This window comes from Ricinus communis, chromosome 8 (genome assembly GCF_019578655.1).
Source record: "Ricinus communis isolate WT05 ecotype wild-type chromosome 8, ASM1957865v1, whole genome shotgun sequence".
Taxonomy (NCBI): domain Eukaryota; kingdom Viridiplantae; phylum Streptophyta; class Magnoliopsida; order Malpighiales; family Euphorbiaceae; genus Ricinus; species Ricinus communis.
In genome coordinates this window covers 14,485,533-14,503,025 of record NC_063263.1, presented here as the reverse complement: position 1 = coordinate 14,503,025, position 17,493 = coordinate 14,485,533, and the positions used below count along the sequence as shown (strand labels likewise).

Sequence of the window (17,493 nt, the reverse complement as noted above, 5' to 3'; positions counted from 1 at the left end):
GGTACCGAAGGGTGCGCTGCAGCCTCTCTGACTTGTTGCAAAATCGCTGACATTCTCAACTGTTTGAATTCCAAAACTCAAGTAATTTTTGCTATTACGATACTCAGTAGAAAGAAACCATTTTTCCAAACTTGCTAAATCACTTCAATTTCTTGAAAACCTTCAAATATTGCGTCGCGTCAAATAGCTATGGTCTAAATTGTAAAAGATATAGGATAAATTGCATTAGCAGTGTTTGAATTTTCCAAATTTGCCATTTCAATTTTCAGTGTTATTTTCTTTCCGAAAAAAGTATATAAACTTTAAAAGCATTTCCAATCTTTTGTGCGTTATTAGATTCTAATTTGCTGATGTGACTTATCATCTCATATGAATGAAAAGAAGAAAAAAAAACTAAAATGGCATTAAATTTGTTAATCTAAAGGAAAATATATATATCCCTTTTCTTTTCCTCTTCCCTTTTCTCTTCTTCTTCCTTTTGTGTTTTTCTTTTTTTCAATTTTTCCTAAAAATAGTAATACAAATTCACAATCGAAACACTCAAACTTCTAAAGCAAACTCATTTCAAAACAAATTTAAAAAAAAAAAAATCTTTTTAGCCGGTGTTGTCTGGTGTTAGCGGTGGTGATGGAATTGTCTGGTAGCGACGGTGATGGAGGCGAAGATGATAGGCAATGTTGCACAGAAGGTGATTATGATGGTCCTAGAGTTAGAGGTGGTGGTGGTGGTGGTGGTGGTGGTGGGAGATAACAAATTTGTTTTATTTTTAGCTGCTTACTTGTAATCCTTTTAGTACTATGCAGTCGTTTACCTTACAATAGAAATTTAAATTTGTTTCATAAAACTGTACAAAATATAAACCAACATAAGATTAACTAGTTATTGGAGGAATAGAAAATACTATAATAAATTGCTCACATCACAAGGAAGCGAACTTGCCACACATCCTGGATCTTGATCCATTTTTAAACGTGACAAAATCGTGTATTTTAGATAAAACTCTTAACATAAATGGTAATTTATTTTTCAAACCTCTCCTACAATTAATATTAGAAAAACTATAATAGAATTCAATCAATAGATATTATGTTAAATAAAATAATGAGTCATTTAAAAAAGGAAAAGAAACTGTTCTTTATCTTCTATTCTATCTATTAACTTATTAACTTTGATTATGGGAGTGGTTACAGGATCCACTGCGCAATACCTTAACTGTTTGCTTTATCTAGCAGAGCCAACATCAATCAGCTGGATTCACCATTTATCAACACATAATTTCCATTTAATCGTATATCTTCTAATTGATTATGCTAAAGCCATCTGCTCCTCCTGGACCAGTATTTAAATTCTTCTGGTGAGCATGTTCATATATATGTGGATGAAACACTGCCTGTACAAAAGTTTTCTCGACAGTTAAAGAAGAAGACACACTCATGGCAGGCAAGAAGAGAAAGATAGATATCATCTCCTTTGTGCAAGTAGAAGAGATAAAAGATGGGGATTGCAGAAATTATGCCTGAAAACAAATTCAACGTGAAACCCACCAGAGTACGTACTGCTAGAAAAGTAGGACCACCGATTGGTCTTGCGTTCATGCATATTTATCAGCACATGCGGGGGCTTTTTACTAGTAAATAATTCCTTATACAAGTGTTGTTTAATATATGCTTTTCTCTCCCATGTAAACGCAATAGAAAGGTCTGTTTTCTTGTCTAAATTGCGCTCACCATATTTTCTTAAATAACTTTTTACTAGCGACCTTTAATAAAATTTGATGGGCCATGCAATAACGTTCATGACACTTTTTGTTTTAATTTTTTTTTATAGTTTTATATTGATATTAGTTTTTATAATTCATGTTATTTACCCGATATATTTGTCTTATAATTTTATAATTTTTACAATTTATAAAAACACTATAAATAGAATTGATACTATAAATTATAGAATTCAATTTTATAATAAGGGTTCAAGTTGGTTTATAAGAGAAAATATAATCTCACTTGCTACCTCTCATATAGAATCAAATAATTTTATATTTACATTGCCATGTAATAATTCAATATCGTGCACATTAGTAAATAACTGATATTGTGTAAATAACTAATATTGTGTATAATTAAATAAATTTAGGTAACTTAATAAATAAGTACTAAATCATAAACTATTATCCAGAATTTCCAGAGTTCAGACCACAATCACAAACTGATAAATAAGTTTTACTTTATTCGTTAATTAATGAGCTTTGATCTATGGATATTATTAATATCATGAAATTTAATTTAGTGGTATAATAAAATAAACATTATCTGAAAATGTAGAGTAATTTCTTATGGACCAAAATAGATCGTTCCCCAAATTATAGGATTCCAAAATTAGAATCACTAACTAATGACATGACGAGCCGATTGATTAAAAAGAAAAGGCAATTGAAATCTCTAATGAAATTAATTTTATAAAACTAGTCTCTCCACAAGGTCAAGTCCACAGCAAAAGCCATGTCATCCCAATTAAACCCTCTTCTGATAGATGGTGGGGTAAGGATTAGACCTTCTGCCATGCTGTCAAGTAAAACTGGCATATTAAACAATGCCTCATCATCCAAGAATGAAGTGACAGAACACTCGTTGCGAATCTCAATGGAGACATTAGGGCAAGGCTCTATATTCATGGAAGAAGAGTTTCCATTATTAAGAACTTTCTTTTCATTCTCATCTTGGGTGTCCATCAATGAAAATCTCAAATCATCTTCATGGCTTGGCTTAGAAGACGCAGACGAACAAGAAGAAGACGATGGTGGTGATGTTGAGGATAGATCAGTAGAACTTGGCTTGAAAGCCTCAGCAGCTTCAAGAGCAGCCCTTTTAATATCTTCATGAGAAGACGACTTTGGTCGTGGCAGTATCCAAGCTGAATCAAGATAGTTGAGAGAAGCAAACTCTCCTCTGAATGCCAAAGCAGCAACATCATGTGCCCTAGCTGCCATTTCTGGGGTAGGGTATGTCCCTAGCCATATTCTTGATTTCAGGTTCGGTTCTCTAACTTCACATACCCATTTATTCCCATTTCTTCGCCTTACACCTCTATAAATCGGATGCCTAGTCTCCTTGAACTTGGTCCTCCCTGCTTTCCTCTTCTTTGCTGGAGCCAGTGTTGCCTGGTGAGAAATATGGCTGCATGGACTGCATGGCGAAAGCTTGCACGTTGAAGACGAATCATTTTTCTCCATTCTGGTGAGTCAAAGAAAGATATTAAAGAGCAGTGAAGCTAAGGAGTGAAGTATATATATATATATATATGTAGAAAGTGAAGGAGGGAGGGTAGCTAGGTAGGTCGTGAGACTAGAGATGGTATGAATTTAGACGTTTTCTAGTGTATATTCTGCGTTCAATCCGCGAAAAGGACACGATTTCTTACACGAGCAACACACCCAGAATTTGACGTTTTTGCATGTAAATTAATCAACACATTTAATTATATTCACTTCGCAATGTGAAGGATAGGCCAGAGATTGACTGATCGGTCTGGTCTTCCCACTGTATGTTTGCACTTATTAAGGAACAACATTGGATCCATAGGGTACTTGAGCCAGGTCAATACCTGACTATTGACAAGATTTTTTAGGAGAAGCAAAGAAATGGTCAATAGTTAGTTTAAAGAGTATGATATAATGCTAATAAAAGAGAAACTTTTACCAGTTTATGCAAACTAATTAAATGTTAGCATATGATATTGCATTTATATCGGATCAATAATTAAATATAAATAATATAACTAATAAATAATATTATATGTCATTATATAACATATAACATTATATGTTATATGATATTACTTTTTATTTTTCAGGAATTATTTTTTTTATAGTTTTTCAAAAAAGATTTCAATTTAATCCCTTTAAAATATAATATTATAAATTTTTGGCTGCTTTTTTTAAAAAAAAAAAAATCGTTTTTTATATTTGGCCCTTTCTCATTCCAATCTTATCAATAATTAAAAGTAGGGCCAGCTCCAACATTTTGGTGGCCCTAGATAATATAAAAGTAAAAGAAATCACAAATACCTATATTTTAGTTTTTCTATTAAATTTATAATTTTTATTTCTACTGTATTAAAATATTAAAAATATAATTGTTGAAATTTTATTTTTAAATTTACAGTTTTAGTAGATTTTTGGTTGTTTTTGAATAAAACAACTAAAATCAATTGAAAAACAATTAAAAATAATTGAAAAACAGCAAAAACAAATAGAAAATCATTGAAACACGACTGAAAATAATAAAAATAATTGAGAAACAACTAAAAATAACAACACTATGAATTTAAAAAAAAAGGTTAAAAAGCAATATACTTGAAAAGAAAGTTTGTACGGTAAAAATGATATTTCTTATTGATTCAAATATTTTTCAAAAATTTCCAAAAATAAAGCTTGAATATTTTATTCATCTATATAAATATCTTTCTAATAAAATTAAAATCCTATTACCTCAATAAATTTCAAATGCAATGTTATTAACAATAAAAGTTAATATTATTAATAATAATAAAATAGAAAAATACAACATTGAAATGCAACATATTCAATGCTAGTGAAAAATCTAAGTGTTTCAATGCTGTGTAAAAAATTTCAGCAATCTTAATACGACACCAACTCTAATCCATAATCATAAATCACACATGATATAATGAACGAAATCAATTAATGCATAACTAAATTTAAAAGCTTTTTCATTAAATTATTGAGATCAAACTTTGTACTACTATTTTTTTTAAATAGACAATATTGCTAAGTCATTTTAATCTCTCTTGTGACTTTATATGCAAAAAAATTAAATAAATTGTTGAAATCAGATCTTACTACTATTTCTTTTTGAAATGGACAATATTGCTAAATCTTTCAATCTCTTTTACAATGTAGTTGATCAAAATTGATTTTTAAATTAAAGAATATAAATATATAGAGTATCTTATATTTAGATATTATAAATATTTTTTTAGGCCTACATATATAGCCAACAAAACTAATTCTATATTGAACCATTTAAAAAGGACTAGAATTCTAATTTTTAAATAAACTGTTGAAATCAGATTTTACTGCTCTTGGAGCCGGCACTGATTAAAAGAAGGTTCTTTAGGAAAAAGCAAGTCAATATTTAAAAAAATGATATGCATGTACATATGATGATCTTGTTAGAATATTAAAACTATTCATACAATTGTATTTAAATATTTAGACTTTTGAATTGATAGTTCTTTGATATATATTATATAGTATTAGAGCCTCTACAATAATTAATATCCAACATTTCATAATTTGATTGCAAAAAGGAGTTGTTAATCACAAGAAAAAGAAAAGAAAACTTCTCTTCTTTATTATTATTTTCTTGTTAGTTATTCTTTATTGTCCATTATAGTATCAGAGAAAATGCATACTTGAATTTGTCTTAATTGGATAGTTTCATCTCAATTAGGGTTAGTACATGTGCTAGTCAACTTATAACCATACTTAAATTGAGTATGCCCTTTAAGTTGTAAATAATATGGACAAATAATTGAGAGGTCCCAAGTCTAATTTTATTTCCACTAACCCATGGTCTAGAAAGAGTGGAAAATGGAAGAAAAGAAAAAAGAGAATATTTCTTCTTTCCCTTGTTTGGAAGAAAAGGGAAAAAAATGAGAGAAAAGATAAAAGGTAAAAGTTAAACTTCACATGGTGAAAAATAATTTACTTCCTCATATTTTTCTCTGATTTCCTGACAACAATGTTTTTCCTTGATTATTTTTTACTCTATTTTCTTTATTCTCATTTTCTTTCTTTCTACCTAATATTTTTATTTTCCAAACAAAAGGTAAAGTATCAATGTGCATGAACAGACATGATGATTCTGAAGTTATGAAACTCATGTTGGAAGGGCCTCTCAAGTCTCAATTAAAACACAGAACAAAAATAAATATGCTTGTTAGATTATATTAGTCAATAATCTACTCCAAGATTTTAGTGATTTGTTTATATTCTTGACCCACAATTAGAGGGGCTGATTTTAGGTGATTGATTTAGTGATTATTTGTTTCTATTTCTAGTTCTTGTTTTCTGTATATATACAGACCTGTACCAAGGCATGTAATATAGAAGTTAATACAATCTCATATTATTCTTTATCATTCTACATGGTATCAGAGCCAGGCTCTATACTTTAAATTTCTTTAGTCTCTTTTTTTTGTTTGTTTGTATTTTTACTTTGGTTTCTTTCTTTTGACTTCTTATGTGATATCATACACTTCTATTACTCAATCCATTTGAAATTATACTTTCCAGAAACCAAGATTATAATCATTAGAGACATTACTGGAAATTTCACTTTCTTTAAATAAAAGGAGTCCATTTGTTGCTGTTACTTCAACAATTTATATTTCCAGGTTTGTGATATTTTGACTCATTTATTTCATGGAGAAATCTGATGTCTCACATCCAATTACTACTATCCTTAATGGAAAAAATTATGTTCTTTGGTCCCAAGAAATGTCAAGCTTTCTTTGAGGAAGAAAGCTATGGAGCTATGTTAATGTCGCTGCAATAAAACCAATCAAGGTCAAAGATGAGGAGCAATTCAAATATGTTCAGCAGTTTGAAGAATGGGACAGTAAGAATCATCAAATTCTTACTTGGTTTCGAAACACTTGTATCCCATCCATCAAGCTCTAGTTTGGACGCTTTCATACTGCAAAAGAGGTGTGGGAATTATTGTCAAAGCGCTATTTAATAACAAACGCCATTCACAGATTTCACCTTTACGGTACTCTTACTCGAATGCATAAAAAATCAGGTGAATCCATCAATGATTTTTTATCTGAAATGACTGCTGCATGGGACCAATTATCACTATCTGAACTAATTTGGCATGATTCTCGTGATGCTAAACTCTATGCTAAACAAAGAAATGAATTTAGAGTTTATCAGTTCACTTTACCTTTAAATGATGACTTTGAGTCAGTAAGGTCCTCTTTGTTACATAGGGATCCTTTTCCATATCTTGACACTGTAGTTACAGAGTTATTGAACGAAAAAGCTCGTTTAATAAATTTAAAACCTCATCAGTCAGTCCTCTCTCGTCTGATCCCGCTACTGATATTCGTAAAATAAAGGAAAAAACTGTAGGTACTGTCATAAAGATGGGCATCTTATTTCTGAATGTTTCAAGTTACAAGACAAGCAAGGAAAGTACACCCAATTCGAATCCAAGTTTGGTAAGGCATTTACTCATACTTCTGCAGCTGCTACCATTGAGGAGGATTCTTCACATGGTAATTCCTCATCTCCGAATGAGCTATTAAGTCGGGATAGACATTGACACACCGAAACAAGCTCTAGCTCAATCCTTTACGGGTAACTCCACTTCCTCTACCTTTTCTGCCACCAAAGTTACAACTTCCTCTTGGTTCTTTGATTCTGGTTGTTGTAACCATGACTGCAGATCCTCATTTATTCCAAACTAAAAATGCCATATCTTATGCTCCTGTTATACATACGGCTGATAATTCTTGTCTATCTGTCAGCCATATGGGTCACATTGCTACTCCTAATTTGTCCTTACCATGCACTTTTCTTGTACCTAAGCTTTCATTAAACCTTATTTATGTTGGACAACTTTGTGAGAAATGTTTTGACTTACATTTTCTCGTCATGGTTGTTATGTGCGGGATCCACAAACGGGCAGATCCTTGGGACCGACCGTAAAGTTGGTCGTCTGTTTGAACTATCTTCTCTTCAACTCCCTTCACAAACAAATGTTGTCCCTTCTTCTGTATCTCAATGCGCTTATGTCTCCTCGTCAACTTGGCACTCTCGCCTTGGTCATGTTTCTTCTTCTAGACTTAAATCTTTATGTTCTAGCGGTGCTTTAGGAAATATTAAATATCAAAACTTTGATTATGCTTATTGTGAACTTGGAAAACAACATGCTTTACCTTTTAATAAAAGCACTTCCTTTTCTTCTGCTATTTTTGATCTTGTGCATCGACATTTGGGGACCATCCCTATAGCCACAATGGGCGGTGCAATTTATTTTGTAATCTTTGTGGATGATTTCTCTCGGTTTATCTGGATATACTTTCTTAAAAATCATTCTCAATTATATGAAATCTATGCTAACTTTGCTTCTTTTGTCAAAACTCAATTTTCTTGTAGCATAAAAACTCTTCGAATTGATAATGCCATGGAATACAAAGACTCTAAACTTTTACAACTTTTGTCCCAATATGGTACTGCCATCCAACGATTGTGTCCACAAACATCTCAACAAAATGGTCGTGCATAGCGAAAATACATACATATCTTGGATCGTACTCTTTTGACTTTCTGCGTTTGTAGCTCTCACTATTTATACCATTAATCGTGTCCTCTCTCCGATTATTACTAATCATACTCCTTATGAACAATTATATGGTACCCCTCCTGATTATACTCTACTTTGTGTTTTTGGATGTGCTTGCTTTATTTTCTTACAGCCACATGAACGCACAAAATTGAACCTCGTGCGCATCTATGTTGCTTTTTGGGTTATGGAATCAAACATAAAGGTTATAGATGTTGGGACCCTATCTCTAAACGTCTGCGTATTTCACGGCATGTTACTTTTTGGGAACATAAAATGTTTTCTACAGTCTCTGAGTTTCAAATGTCTACAAATAGTCCACCTTACTTTTGTGATCCGTCCGCTACTTATTTCTTGAAATACAAACTGTCCATAATGAAAATGAGGATTCTCCTCTTTCTCCTAACGTTGTTATTGCAGGACAAACAGATGACCAACCTATTGCCTATCCTATAGGATCTAACACGTCTCAGGATTCTACATTATTAGAAATTGATAGGAAATCATCATCTTAGCAACCACACACCCCAATAACTAATGAGTTATGATCCATATGGAATGCAAGAAAACACCCTCCAATCAAGATGATTCCAAAACCCAAGGATCTCCTTAAGTGAAGTTAGAAAAAAATAGTTCCAACAATAAACTAGCACTTGAATTCAACTTCAAACGCCATAAACCAAGTATGATTTGATAAGTTATGAATCAAACACAAGATTTTGGTTAGAGAACGCCACAAACTAAAACTAGTTTGATAAGTTCAAAGTTCATGCAAGAACTTAAGCAAAAACACTCATAAAGAGCAAACAAAGATTATCATTCAAAATTATATATTTACAAATGAATTTGGCTTTGATATTTATAGCCAAAACAAGACAAAGAAAACTTAAATGGATGTCTTTTGAACTTTCCCACGTTTTTCCCTTTAATTCCCTTAAAACTCATTCAAATGGTTGTTTTTTTACATTGATAGCACTCATTTTGTAACTCCCAAATGACAACTAAACATGTGCACTCATTTGTAACTCCACACAACACACATATAACTCACACCTAATAAAATAATCCTTAATTAAATAAAAATAAACTAAAATAATTACTTAAGCTAAAACCCAAAAGATAAGAACCCATATAAATATGAATTAAGTCCAAAGGCCTAATCATAGCCAAATGGCTTTTATTCTTCAAAATGGACTGAATGCTTCATTATAAGGTTGGACTCTTATTTTCATACATGAGTTGCATTTTCATTTTGGACCTTTTGGTGCATACCTTTGCAATGGAATCTCATGGCAGCCTTGATTCATATCAGAAACTCACTCAAATGATCTTCCTCCTAGAGTACACCAACCACCATCTTATCTCCATGATTATCATTGTTATTCTACAATTGTTACTTTACATGAACCTTCATCTTATAATTCTCTTTGGCAGCAAGCTATGAAAGAAGAATTGCAGGCTTTAACAAAGACACAAACTTGGGATTTGGTGGATCTTTCGGTTGATAAAGCTGTTGTAGGATGCAAATGGGTTTATAAGATCAAAAGTCATGCTGATGGATCAATAGAACGATATAAAGCTCGTTTGGTGGCCAAGGGCTTTACTCAAGAATATGGTATTAACTATGAAGAAACCTTTGTACAAATTATTTAAATTTATTAATACTAGTTTATTATTTTTAATATAATTATTTTATTTTAGAATAATTACATTTAGAATTATTAATTATAAGAAATTAAGACCATATTTTATTACTTATATATTATATGTCATTTTTTATATTATTTATATATTTGTATAAATAATATAAAACATATGTTATGCCTATATATATTGACATGACACGTTCTATGACATAACAACTATATCATCCTTAATAACAATGATTTCTTACATATTTATACCATACAAAAATAAGAATGAATATGTAAATTCATTAAGAAATGTATATCAGATTTTTATTAGTTATTTTTATAATTTACATATTAATATTTTATATAAAGTTATTTAAACTAATATTAAAAGACAATATTAAAACAATTTATTATCCTGTAATTGAAAATAAAATATACTAATTTTTAAGAAAAGAATGATTTTTAATTTAAAAATGATTCATTTATTAATTCTAAAGAATGATAAGGAATGAATGTTTTAGTAGAAAAGGAGACTTATAATTAATAGGATGGAGGATGTTTCAAACATCTAGGTGACAGCAGAGATTGGTGACCAAAATTGGAGAATAGTTTTGAAATGCCCTTTAACAGTCTGTTTCCAACTTATTGTTAGTGGTTTCCCACTATGCATCTATACTTGAAGCTTTGTATTTTTGGTAGATGCCCTATTGGAGTAAATTAGCACTTTAATATTCAGAGTAAACCTATGATTGGAGGCAAGATGTTATACATTTTAATTATTTGTTACAAAATATAATAAGGTTGATAAATGACGTGGAGGAATAATTGATAGATATTAAAAGTCAACATCTACTTGTATATGTAAATTTTGCAAGAACCGGATTCTTGCAAGGTAGCTACTTGTGTTTGATCTAGTCATGGTAGTAGGAACAATCAATCACATTATAATTTTAAAATTAGATCATTTAATTGTAGATTATCCATTAGATTCTAATCAATAAGCGGCCTAATTCATATATTCATTTTGATTCTATCAAATAATAGCAAAGTTGTGATCTCAAGAGATGCAACAAAATGTTGCAGCTTTATATATATATATATATATTTAAAATTAATTTAGAGTGTATTAAGTAAGACCTTTATAGATTACAAAATAAATTCTCAATAGTTTTAAAGCAATTGCATACTCAAAATTCGAACTCGAGATCTTAGTTAAACTAAAAGAGACCTTTACCATCTCATCTATACACTCTTAGATATATTACAACTTATTATAGAATTAGAGAAAATGAAATTATAACCGGATCAAAATTGTGATTGTTGAGCTAGCTTATTAATATAGATGGTTCATTTTTGTCTGTTTGTTTAGATGACATGACTTAGAATTTTTGTACATTCAGACGGGCGAATTAAGTGATGAGATTAAATGGAGAGCTCATTGATAAAATTGGATATGTTGAGAAAATTTTTTGTGGGTGATACCTCAAAAAATTTAAATACAGTTGCATATTCAAGACTTAAAGTCAAAATCTTAATTAAACTAAAAGAGACTTTTATTATTCTATTTACACATGTCCTTCAATAGAAATAAAATTTTTATATAATCTATCATTTTGGACTAAGTCACCGGCCCATTTTCTAATACTATATCAATTATAATTGAAGAAATTATGCGTGTCCGCTTTTTTAGAAATAATTGCAAAAATAGCTTATGTTTATGTTTTTGTATATTTTGAAAATTCAGTTTTTAAACATAGTAAATCGAAAAAATTAAAAATATTATATAACTATTTTGAATGACTTTTTGATGTTACGATGAATATGGTTTATGTTTTATTGATGTTTGGTTAATTTTTGTTTATTGTCTAACCTATACTTTTTAAATTTTAACTTTATTCATTGGTTTTTATTTATTTATTTAATATTTTCTTATAACCAATTAAGTTTATTAATTTTTAGTTAATTTTAGTTCATGTGTAATTTTAAAAAAAATTAGTATGATTAATATTTAGTTGATTTTTTAGGTATTTGATCTAAATGTATTTTTGTAAATATTTTTCTAGAGAAGGGTATTTTTGTAAATAACGTTTTTGAGTAATAATTATTATTATAAAAAGAGTTATTTTTGTAGAGAACCCGTTATCATTGCCTGTCCCTGTGCCATTGACCTACTCATTCTTCCGTGGCATCTCCTTCCTTGTTGCTTTCTTCCATGAAGCAAGAGCACTTATCTTTATTCATTGTTTTCTCCGTTTCTGATCGCTGAAAAGGAAACAGGTTAGCTTCTTTATTCTGTTTATCACTTTCTTTTCTTTTTCAATATATTTCTTATTTATTGCTCATTCTTTTTCTTTTTCTTGCTTTTGTATAAGGTTGAACTTCTCTTTTACTTCTAATTATGATACCTCTGTAACTCGGTGATTAGTTAACTTCTTGACTGTATGTTTTCTTGCCACGTCTTTGAAAATGAAATACAGACAAAGAGAAGTAAGAAATTGGCCTTTAAGCTTGTGGTTTTTATTACTTCCATAATTGCTGAGTATTTTCTTGATCTGATTGATCACCAGGTCGGTTATGTATTCAATTCCAATACCAACATTTCGAATCTGAAATATTAAGTTAAAAAGCTTATCCTTGCTCAAGAAAGGGTTCAGCTCTGAGGGGGAAGACTAGAAAGAATCCAGCTGAAGAAATTAAAGTTGATGTAAAGGAATTGCTGATCAGAGCCATTCATGTCATCATGGGCAGATGCTGTTCTTGAAGATAATAATAGAGCATAGAAGAATTGCTTCATGTGTTTGTGTCCTGTTTTAAAGATTCGCCACCAGCTAAGTGAAAAGTGAAGGAGATGGTGAGGGTTGGTGAAGTCAGAGGAGAAGGGAAGTTTAATAGAGTTTCCTATCGCATCCCTCCTCAGGGCTTACCGCCTGTGAAAGATTATGAGGCATTTGAATCAAGAACATTGGTTTTGGAGGAGATTTATGGAGGTGTTAAAGAATGTTTGTTTAATTGGATATATGGAATGGGAGGTGTAGGTAAGACTATATTAGTGAAAGAAATTTCTTCTCAGATCATAAATGAGCAACTTCAAATGGAGAAGAAAGTTCTTGTAATTCTTGATGATATCTGGGGAAAAAATTGAACTGGAGGAGATAGGAAGAGGCAAGATTTTGTCTCAATTGCATCCGGAAATCATCATATCTTTACTGTAGCATATGGCATTGTATTGGACAGAGAATCACGGTGTAGCATATGTCATTGTATTGGACAGAGAAATCACGGTGTAGTGTCATTGTATTGGACAGAGATATTATGGTACCGAAGGGTGCGCTGCAGCCTCTCTGACTTGTTGCAAAATCGCTGACATTCTCAACTGTTTGAATTCCAAAACTCAAGTAATTTTTGCTATTACGATACTCAGTAGAAAGAAACCATTTTTCCAAACTTGCTAAATCACTTCAATTTCTTGAAAACCTTCAAATATTGCGTCGCGTCAAATAGCTATGGTCTAAATTGTAAAAGATATAGGATAAATTGCATTAGCAGTGTTTGAATTTTCCAAATTTGCCATTTCAATTTTCAGTGTTATTTTCTTTCCGAAAAAAGTATATAAACTTTAAAAGCATTTCCAATCTTTTGTGCGTTATTAGATTCTAATTTGCTGATGTGACTTATCATCTCATATGAATGAAAAGAAGAAAAAAAAAAACTAAAATGGCATTAAATTTGTTAATCTAAAGGAAAATATATATATCCCTTTTCTTTTCCTCTTCCCTTTTCTCTTCTTCTTCCTTTTGTGTTTTTCTTTTTTTCAATTTTTCCTAAAAATAGTAATACAAATTCACAATCGAAACACTCAAACTTCTAAAGCAAACTCATTTCAAAACAAATTTAAAAAAAAAAAAATCTTTTTAGCCGGTGTTGTCTGGTGTTAGCGGTGGTGATGGAATTGTCTGGTAGCGACGGTGATGGAGGCGAAGATGATAGGCAATGTTGCACAGAAGGTGATTATGATGGTCCTAGAGTTAGAGGTGGTGGTGGTGGTGGTGGTGGTGGGAGATAACAAATTTGTTTTATTTTTAGCTGCTTACTTGTAATCCTTTTAGTACTATGCAGTCGTTTACCTTACAATAGAAATTTAAATTTGTTTCATAAAACTGTACAAAATATAAACCAACATAAGATTAACTAGTTATTGGAGGAATAGAAAATACTATAATAAATTGCTCACATCACAAGGAAGCGAACTTGCCACACATCCTGGATCTTGATCCATTTTTAAACGTGACAAAATCGTGTATTTTAGATAAAACTCTTAACATAAATGGTAATTTATTTTTCAAACCTCTCCTACAATTAATATTAGAAAAACTATAATAGAATTCAATCAATAGATATTATGTTAAATAAAATAATGAGTCATTTAAAAAAGGAAAAGAAACTGTTCTTTATCTTCTATTCTATCTATTAACTTATTAACTTTGATTATGGGAGTGGTTACAGGATCCACTGCGCAATACCTTAACTGTTTGCTTTATCTAGCAGAGCCAACATCAATCAGCTGGATTCACCATTTATCAACACATAATTTCCATTTAATCGTATATCTTCTAATTGATTATGCTAAAGCCATCTGCTCCTCCTGGACCAGTATTTAAATTCTTCTGGTGAGCATGTTCATATATATGTGGATGAAACACTGCCTGTACAAAAGTTTTCTCGACAGTTAAAGAAGAAGACACACTCATGGCAGGCAAGAAGAGAAAGATAGATATCATCTCCTTTGTGCAAGTAGAAGAGATAAAAGATGGGGATTGCAGAAATTATGCCTGAAAAACAAATTCAACGTGAAACCCACCAGAGTACGTACTGCTAGAAAAGTAGGACCACCGATTGGTCTTGCGTTCATGCATATTTATCAGCACATGCGGGGGCTTTTTACTAGTAAATAATTCCTTATACAAGTGTTGTTTAATATATGCTTTTCTCTCCCATGTAAACGCAATAGAAAGGTCTGTTTTCTTGTCTAAATTGCGCTCACCATATTTTCTTAAATAACTTTTTACTAGCGACCTTTAATAAAATTTGATGGGCCATGCAATAACGTTCATGACACTTTTTGTTTTAATTTTTTTTTATAGTTTTATATTGATATTAGTTTTTATAATTCATGTTATTTACCCGATATATTTGTCTTATAATTTTATAATTTTTACAATTTATAAAAACACTATAAATAGAATTGATACTATAAATTATAGAATTCAATTTTATAATAAGGGTTCAAGTTGGTTTATAAGAGAAAATATAATCTCACTTGCTACCTCTCATATAGAATCAAATAATTTTATATTTACATTGCCATGTAATAATTCAATATCGTGCACATTAGTAAATAACTGATATTGTGTAAATAACTAATATTGTGTATAATTAAATAAATTTAGGTAACTTAATAAATAAGTACTAAATCATAAACTATTATCCAGAATTTCCAGAGTTCAGACCACAATCACAAACTGATAAATAAGTTTTACTTTATTCGTTAATTAATGAGCTTTGATCTATGGATATTATTAATATCATGAAATTTAATTTAGTGGTATAATAAAATAAACATTATCTGAAAATGTAGAGTAATTTCTTATGGACCAAAATAGATCGTTCCCCAAATTATAGGATTCCAAAATTAGAATCACTAACTAATGACATGACGAGCCGATTGATTAAAAAGAAAAGGCAATTGAAATCTCTAATGAAATTAATTTTATAAAACTAGTCTCTCCACAAGGTCAAGTCCACAGCAAAAGCCATGTCATCCCAATTAAACCCTCTTCTGATAGATGGTGGGGTAAGGATTAGACCTTCTGCCATGCTGTCAAGTAAAACTGGCATATTAAACAATGCCTCATCATCCAAGAATGAAGTGACAGAACACTCGTTGCGAATCTCAATGGAGACATTAGGGCAAGGCTCTATATTCATGGAAGAAGAGTTTCCATTATTAAGAACTTTCTTTTCATTCTCATCTTGGGTGTCCATCAATGAAAATCTCAAATCATCTTCATGGCTTGGCTTAGAAGACGCAGACGAACAAGAAGAAGACGATGGTGGTGATGTTGAGGATAGATCAGTAGAACTTGGCTTGAAAGCCTCAGCAGCTTCAAGAGCAGCCCTTTTAATATCTTCATGAGAAGACGACTTTGGTCGTGGCAGTATCCAAGCTGAATCAAGATAGTTGAGAGAAGCAAACTCTCCTCTGAATGCCAAAGCAGCAACATCATGTGCCCTAGCTGCCATTTCTGGGGTAGGGTATGTCCCTAGCCATATTCTTGATTTCAGGTTCGGTTCTCTAACTTCACATACCCATTTATTCCCATTTCTTCGCCTTACACCTCTATAAATCGGATGCCTAGTCTCCTTGAACTTGGTCCTCCCTGCTTTCCTCTTCTTTGCTGGAGCCAGTGTTGCCTGGTGAGAAATATGGCTGCATGGACTGCATGGCGAAAGCTTGCACGTTGAAGACGAATCATTTTTCTCCATTCTGGTGAGTCAAAGAAAGATATTAAAGAGCAGTGAAGCTAAGGAGTGAAGTATATATATATATATATATATGTAGAAAGTGAAGGAGGGAGGGTAGCTAGGTAGGTCGTGAGACTAGAGATGGTATGAATTTAGACGTTTTCTAGTGTATATTCTGCGTTCAATCCGCGAAAAGGACACGATTTCTTACACGAGCAACACACCCAGAATTTGACGTTTTTGCATGTAAATTAATCAACACATTTAATTATATTCACTTCGCAATGTGAAGGATAGGCCAGAGATTGACTGATCGGTCTGGTCTTCCCACTGTATGTTTGCACTTATTAAGGAACAACATTGGATCCATAGGGTACTTGAGCCAGGTCAATACCTGACTATTGACAAGATTTTTTAGGAGAAGCAAAGAAATGGTCAATAGTTAGTTTAAAGAGTATGATATAATGCTAATAAAAGAGAAACTTTTACCAGTTTATGCAAACTAATTAAATGTTAGCATATGATATTGCATTTATATCGGATCAATAATTAAATATAAATAATATAACTAATAAATAATATTATATGTCATTATATAACATATAACATTATATGTTATATGATATTACTTTTTATTTTTCAGGAATTATTTTTTTTATAGTTTTTCAAAAAAGATTTCAATTTAATCCCTTTAAAATATAATATTATAAATTTTTGGCTGCTTTTTTTAAAAAAAAAAAATCGTTTTTTATATTTGGCCCTTTCTCATTCCAATCTTATCAATAATTAAAAGTAGGGCCAGCTCCAACATTTTGGTGGCCCTAGATAATATAAAAAGTAAAAGAAATCACAAATACCTATATTTTAGTTTTTCTATTAAATTTATAATTTTTTATTTCTACTGTATTAAAATATTAAAAATATAATTGTTGAAATTTTATTTTTAAATTTACAGTTTTAGTAGA

At 31.0% G+C, this 17,493-nt stretch overlaps 2 protein-coding genes and 1 long non-coding RNA gene across 3 annotated transcripts; 1 reads left to right on the top strand and 2 right to left on the bottom strand.

Moving 5' to 3' along the window:
- Window positions 1-2,461: 2,461 nt before the first annotated feature.
- On the bottom strand, window positions 2,462-3,242 carry LOC125370880 (dehydration-responsive element-binding protein 1B-like). Its single transcript, XM_048378240.1, has one exon. The coding sequence runs from the start codon at window positions 3,227-3,229 to the stop codon at window positions 2,462-2,464; it is 768 nt and encodes a 255-aa protein (XP_048234197.1). The 5' UTR covers window positions 3,230-3,242.
- Window positions 3,243-12,148: 8,906 nt separating this feature from the next.
- Window positions 12,149-13,638, top strand: LOC125370818. Its single transcript, XR_007216899.1, has 2 exons — window positions 12,149-12,283; window positions 12,574-13,638. It is a non-coding gene; the product is annotated as an uncharacterized LOC125370818 (long non-coding RNA).
- A 2,143-nt stretch (window positions 13,639-15,781) lies between these two features.
- On the bottom strand, window positions 15,782-16,558 carry LOC8271866 (dehydration-responsive element-binding protein 1B). The gene has a single exon (XM_002532141.2). The coding sequence runs from the start codon at window positions 16,547-16,549 to the stop codon at window positions 15,782-15,784; it is 768 nt and encodes a 255-aa protein (XP_002532187.1). The 5' UTR covers window positions 16,550-16,558.
- Window positions 16,559-17,493: the final 935 nt, after the last annotated feature.

Coding starts and splice junctions, on each gene's coding strand:
- LOC125370880 (XM_048378240.1), bottom strand. CDS start 3,229: ATGGAGAAAAATGATTCGTCTTCAACGTGCAAGCTTTCGCCATGCAGT.
- LOC8271866 (XM_002532141.2), bottom strand. CDS start 16,549: ATGGAGAAAAATGATTCGTCTTCAACGTGCAAGCTTTCGCCATGCAGT.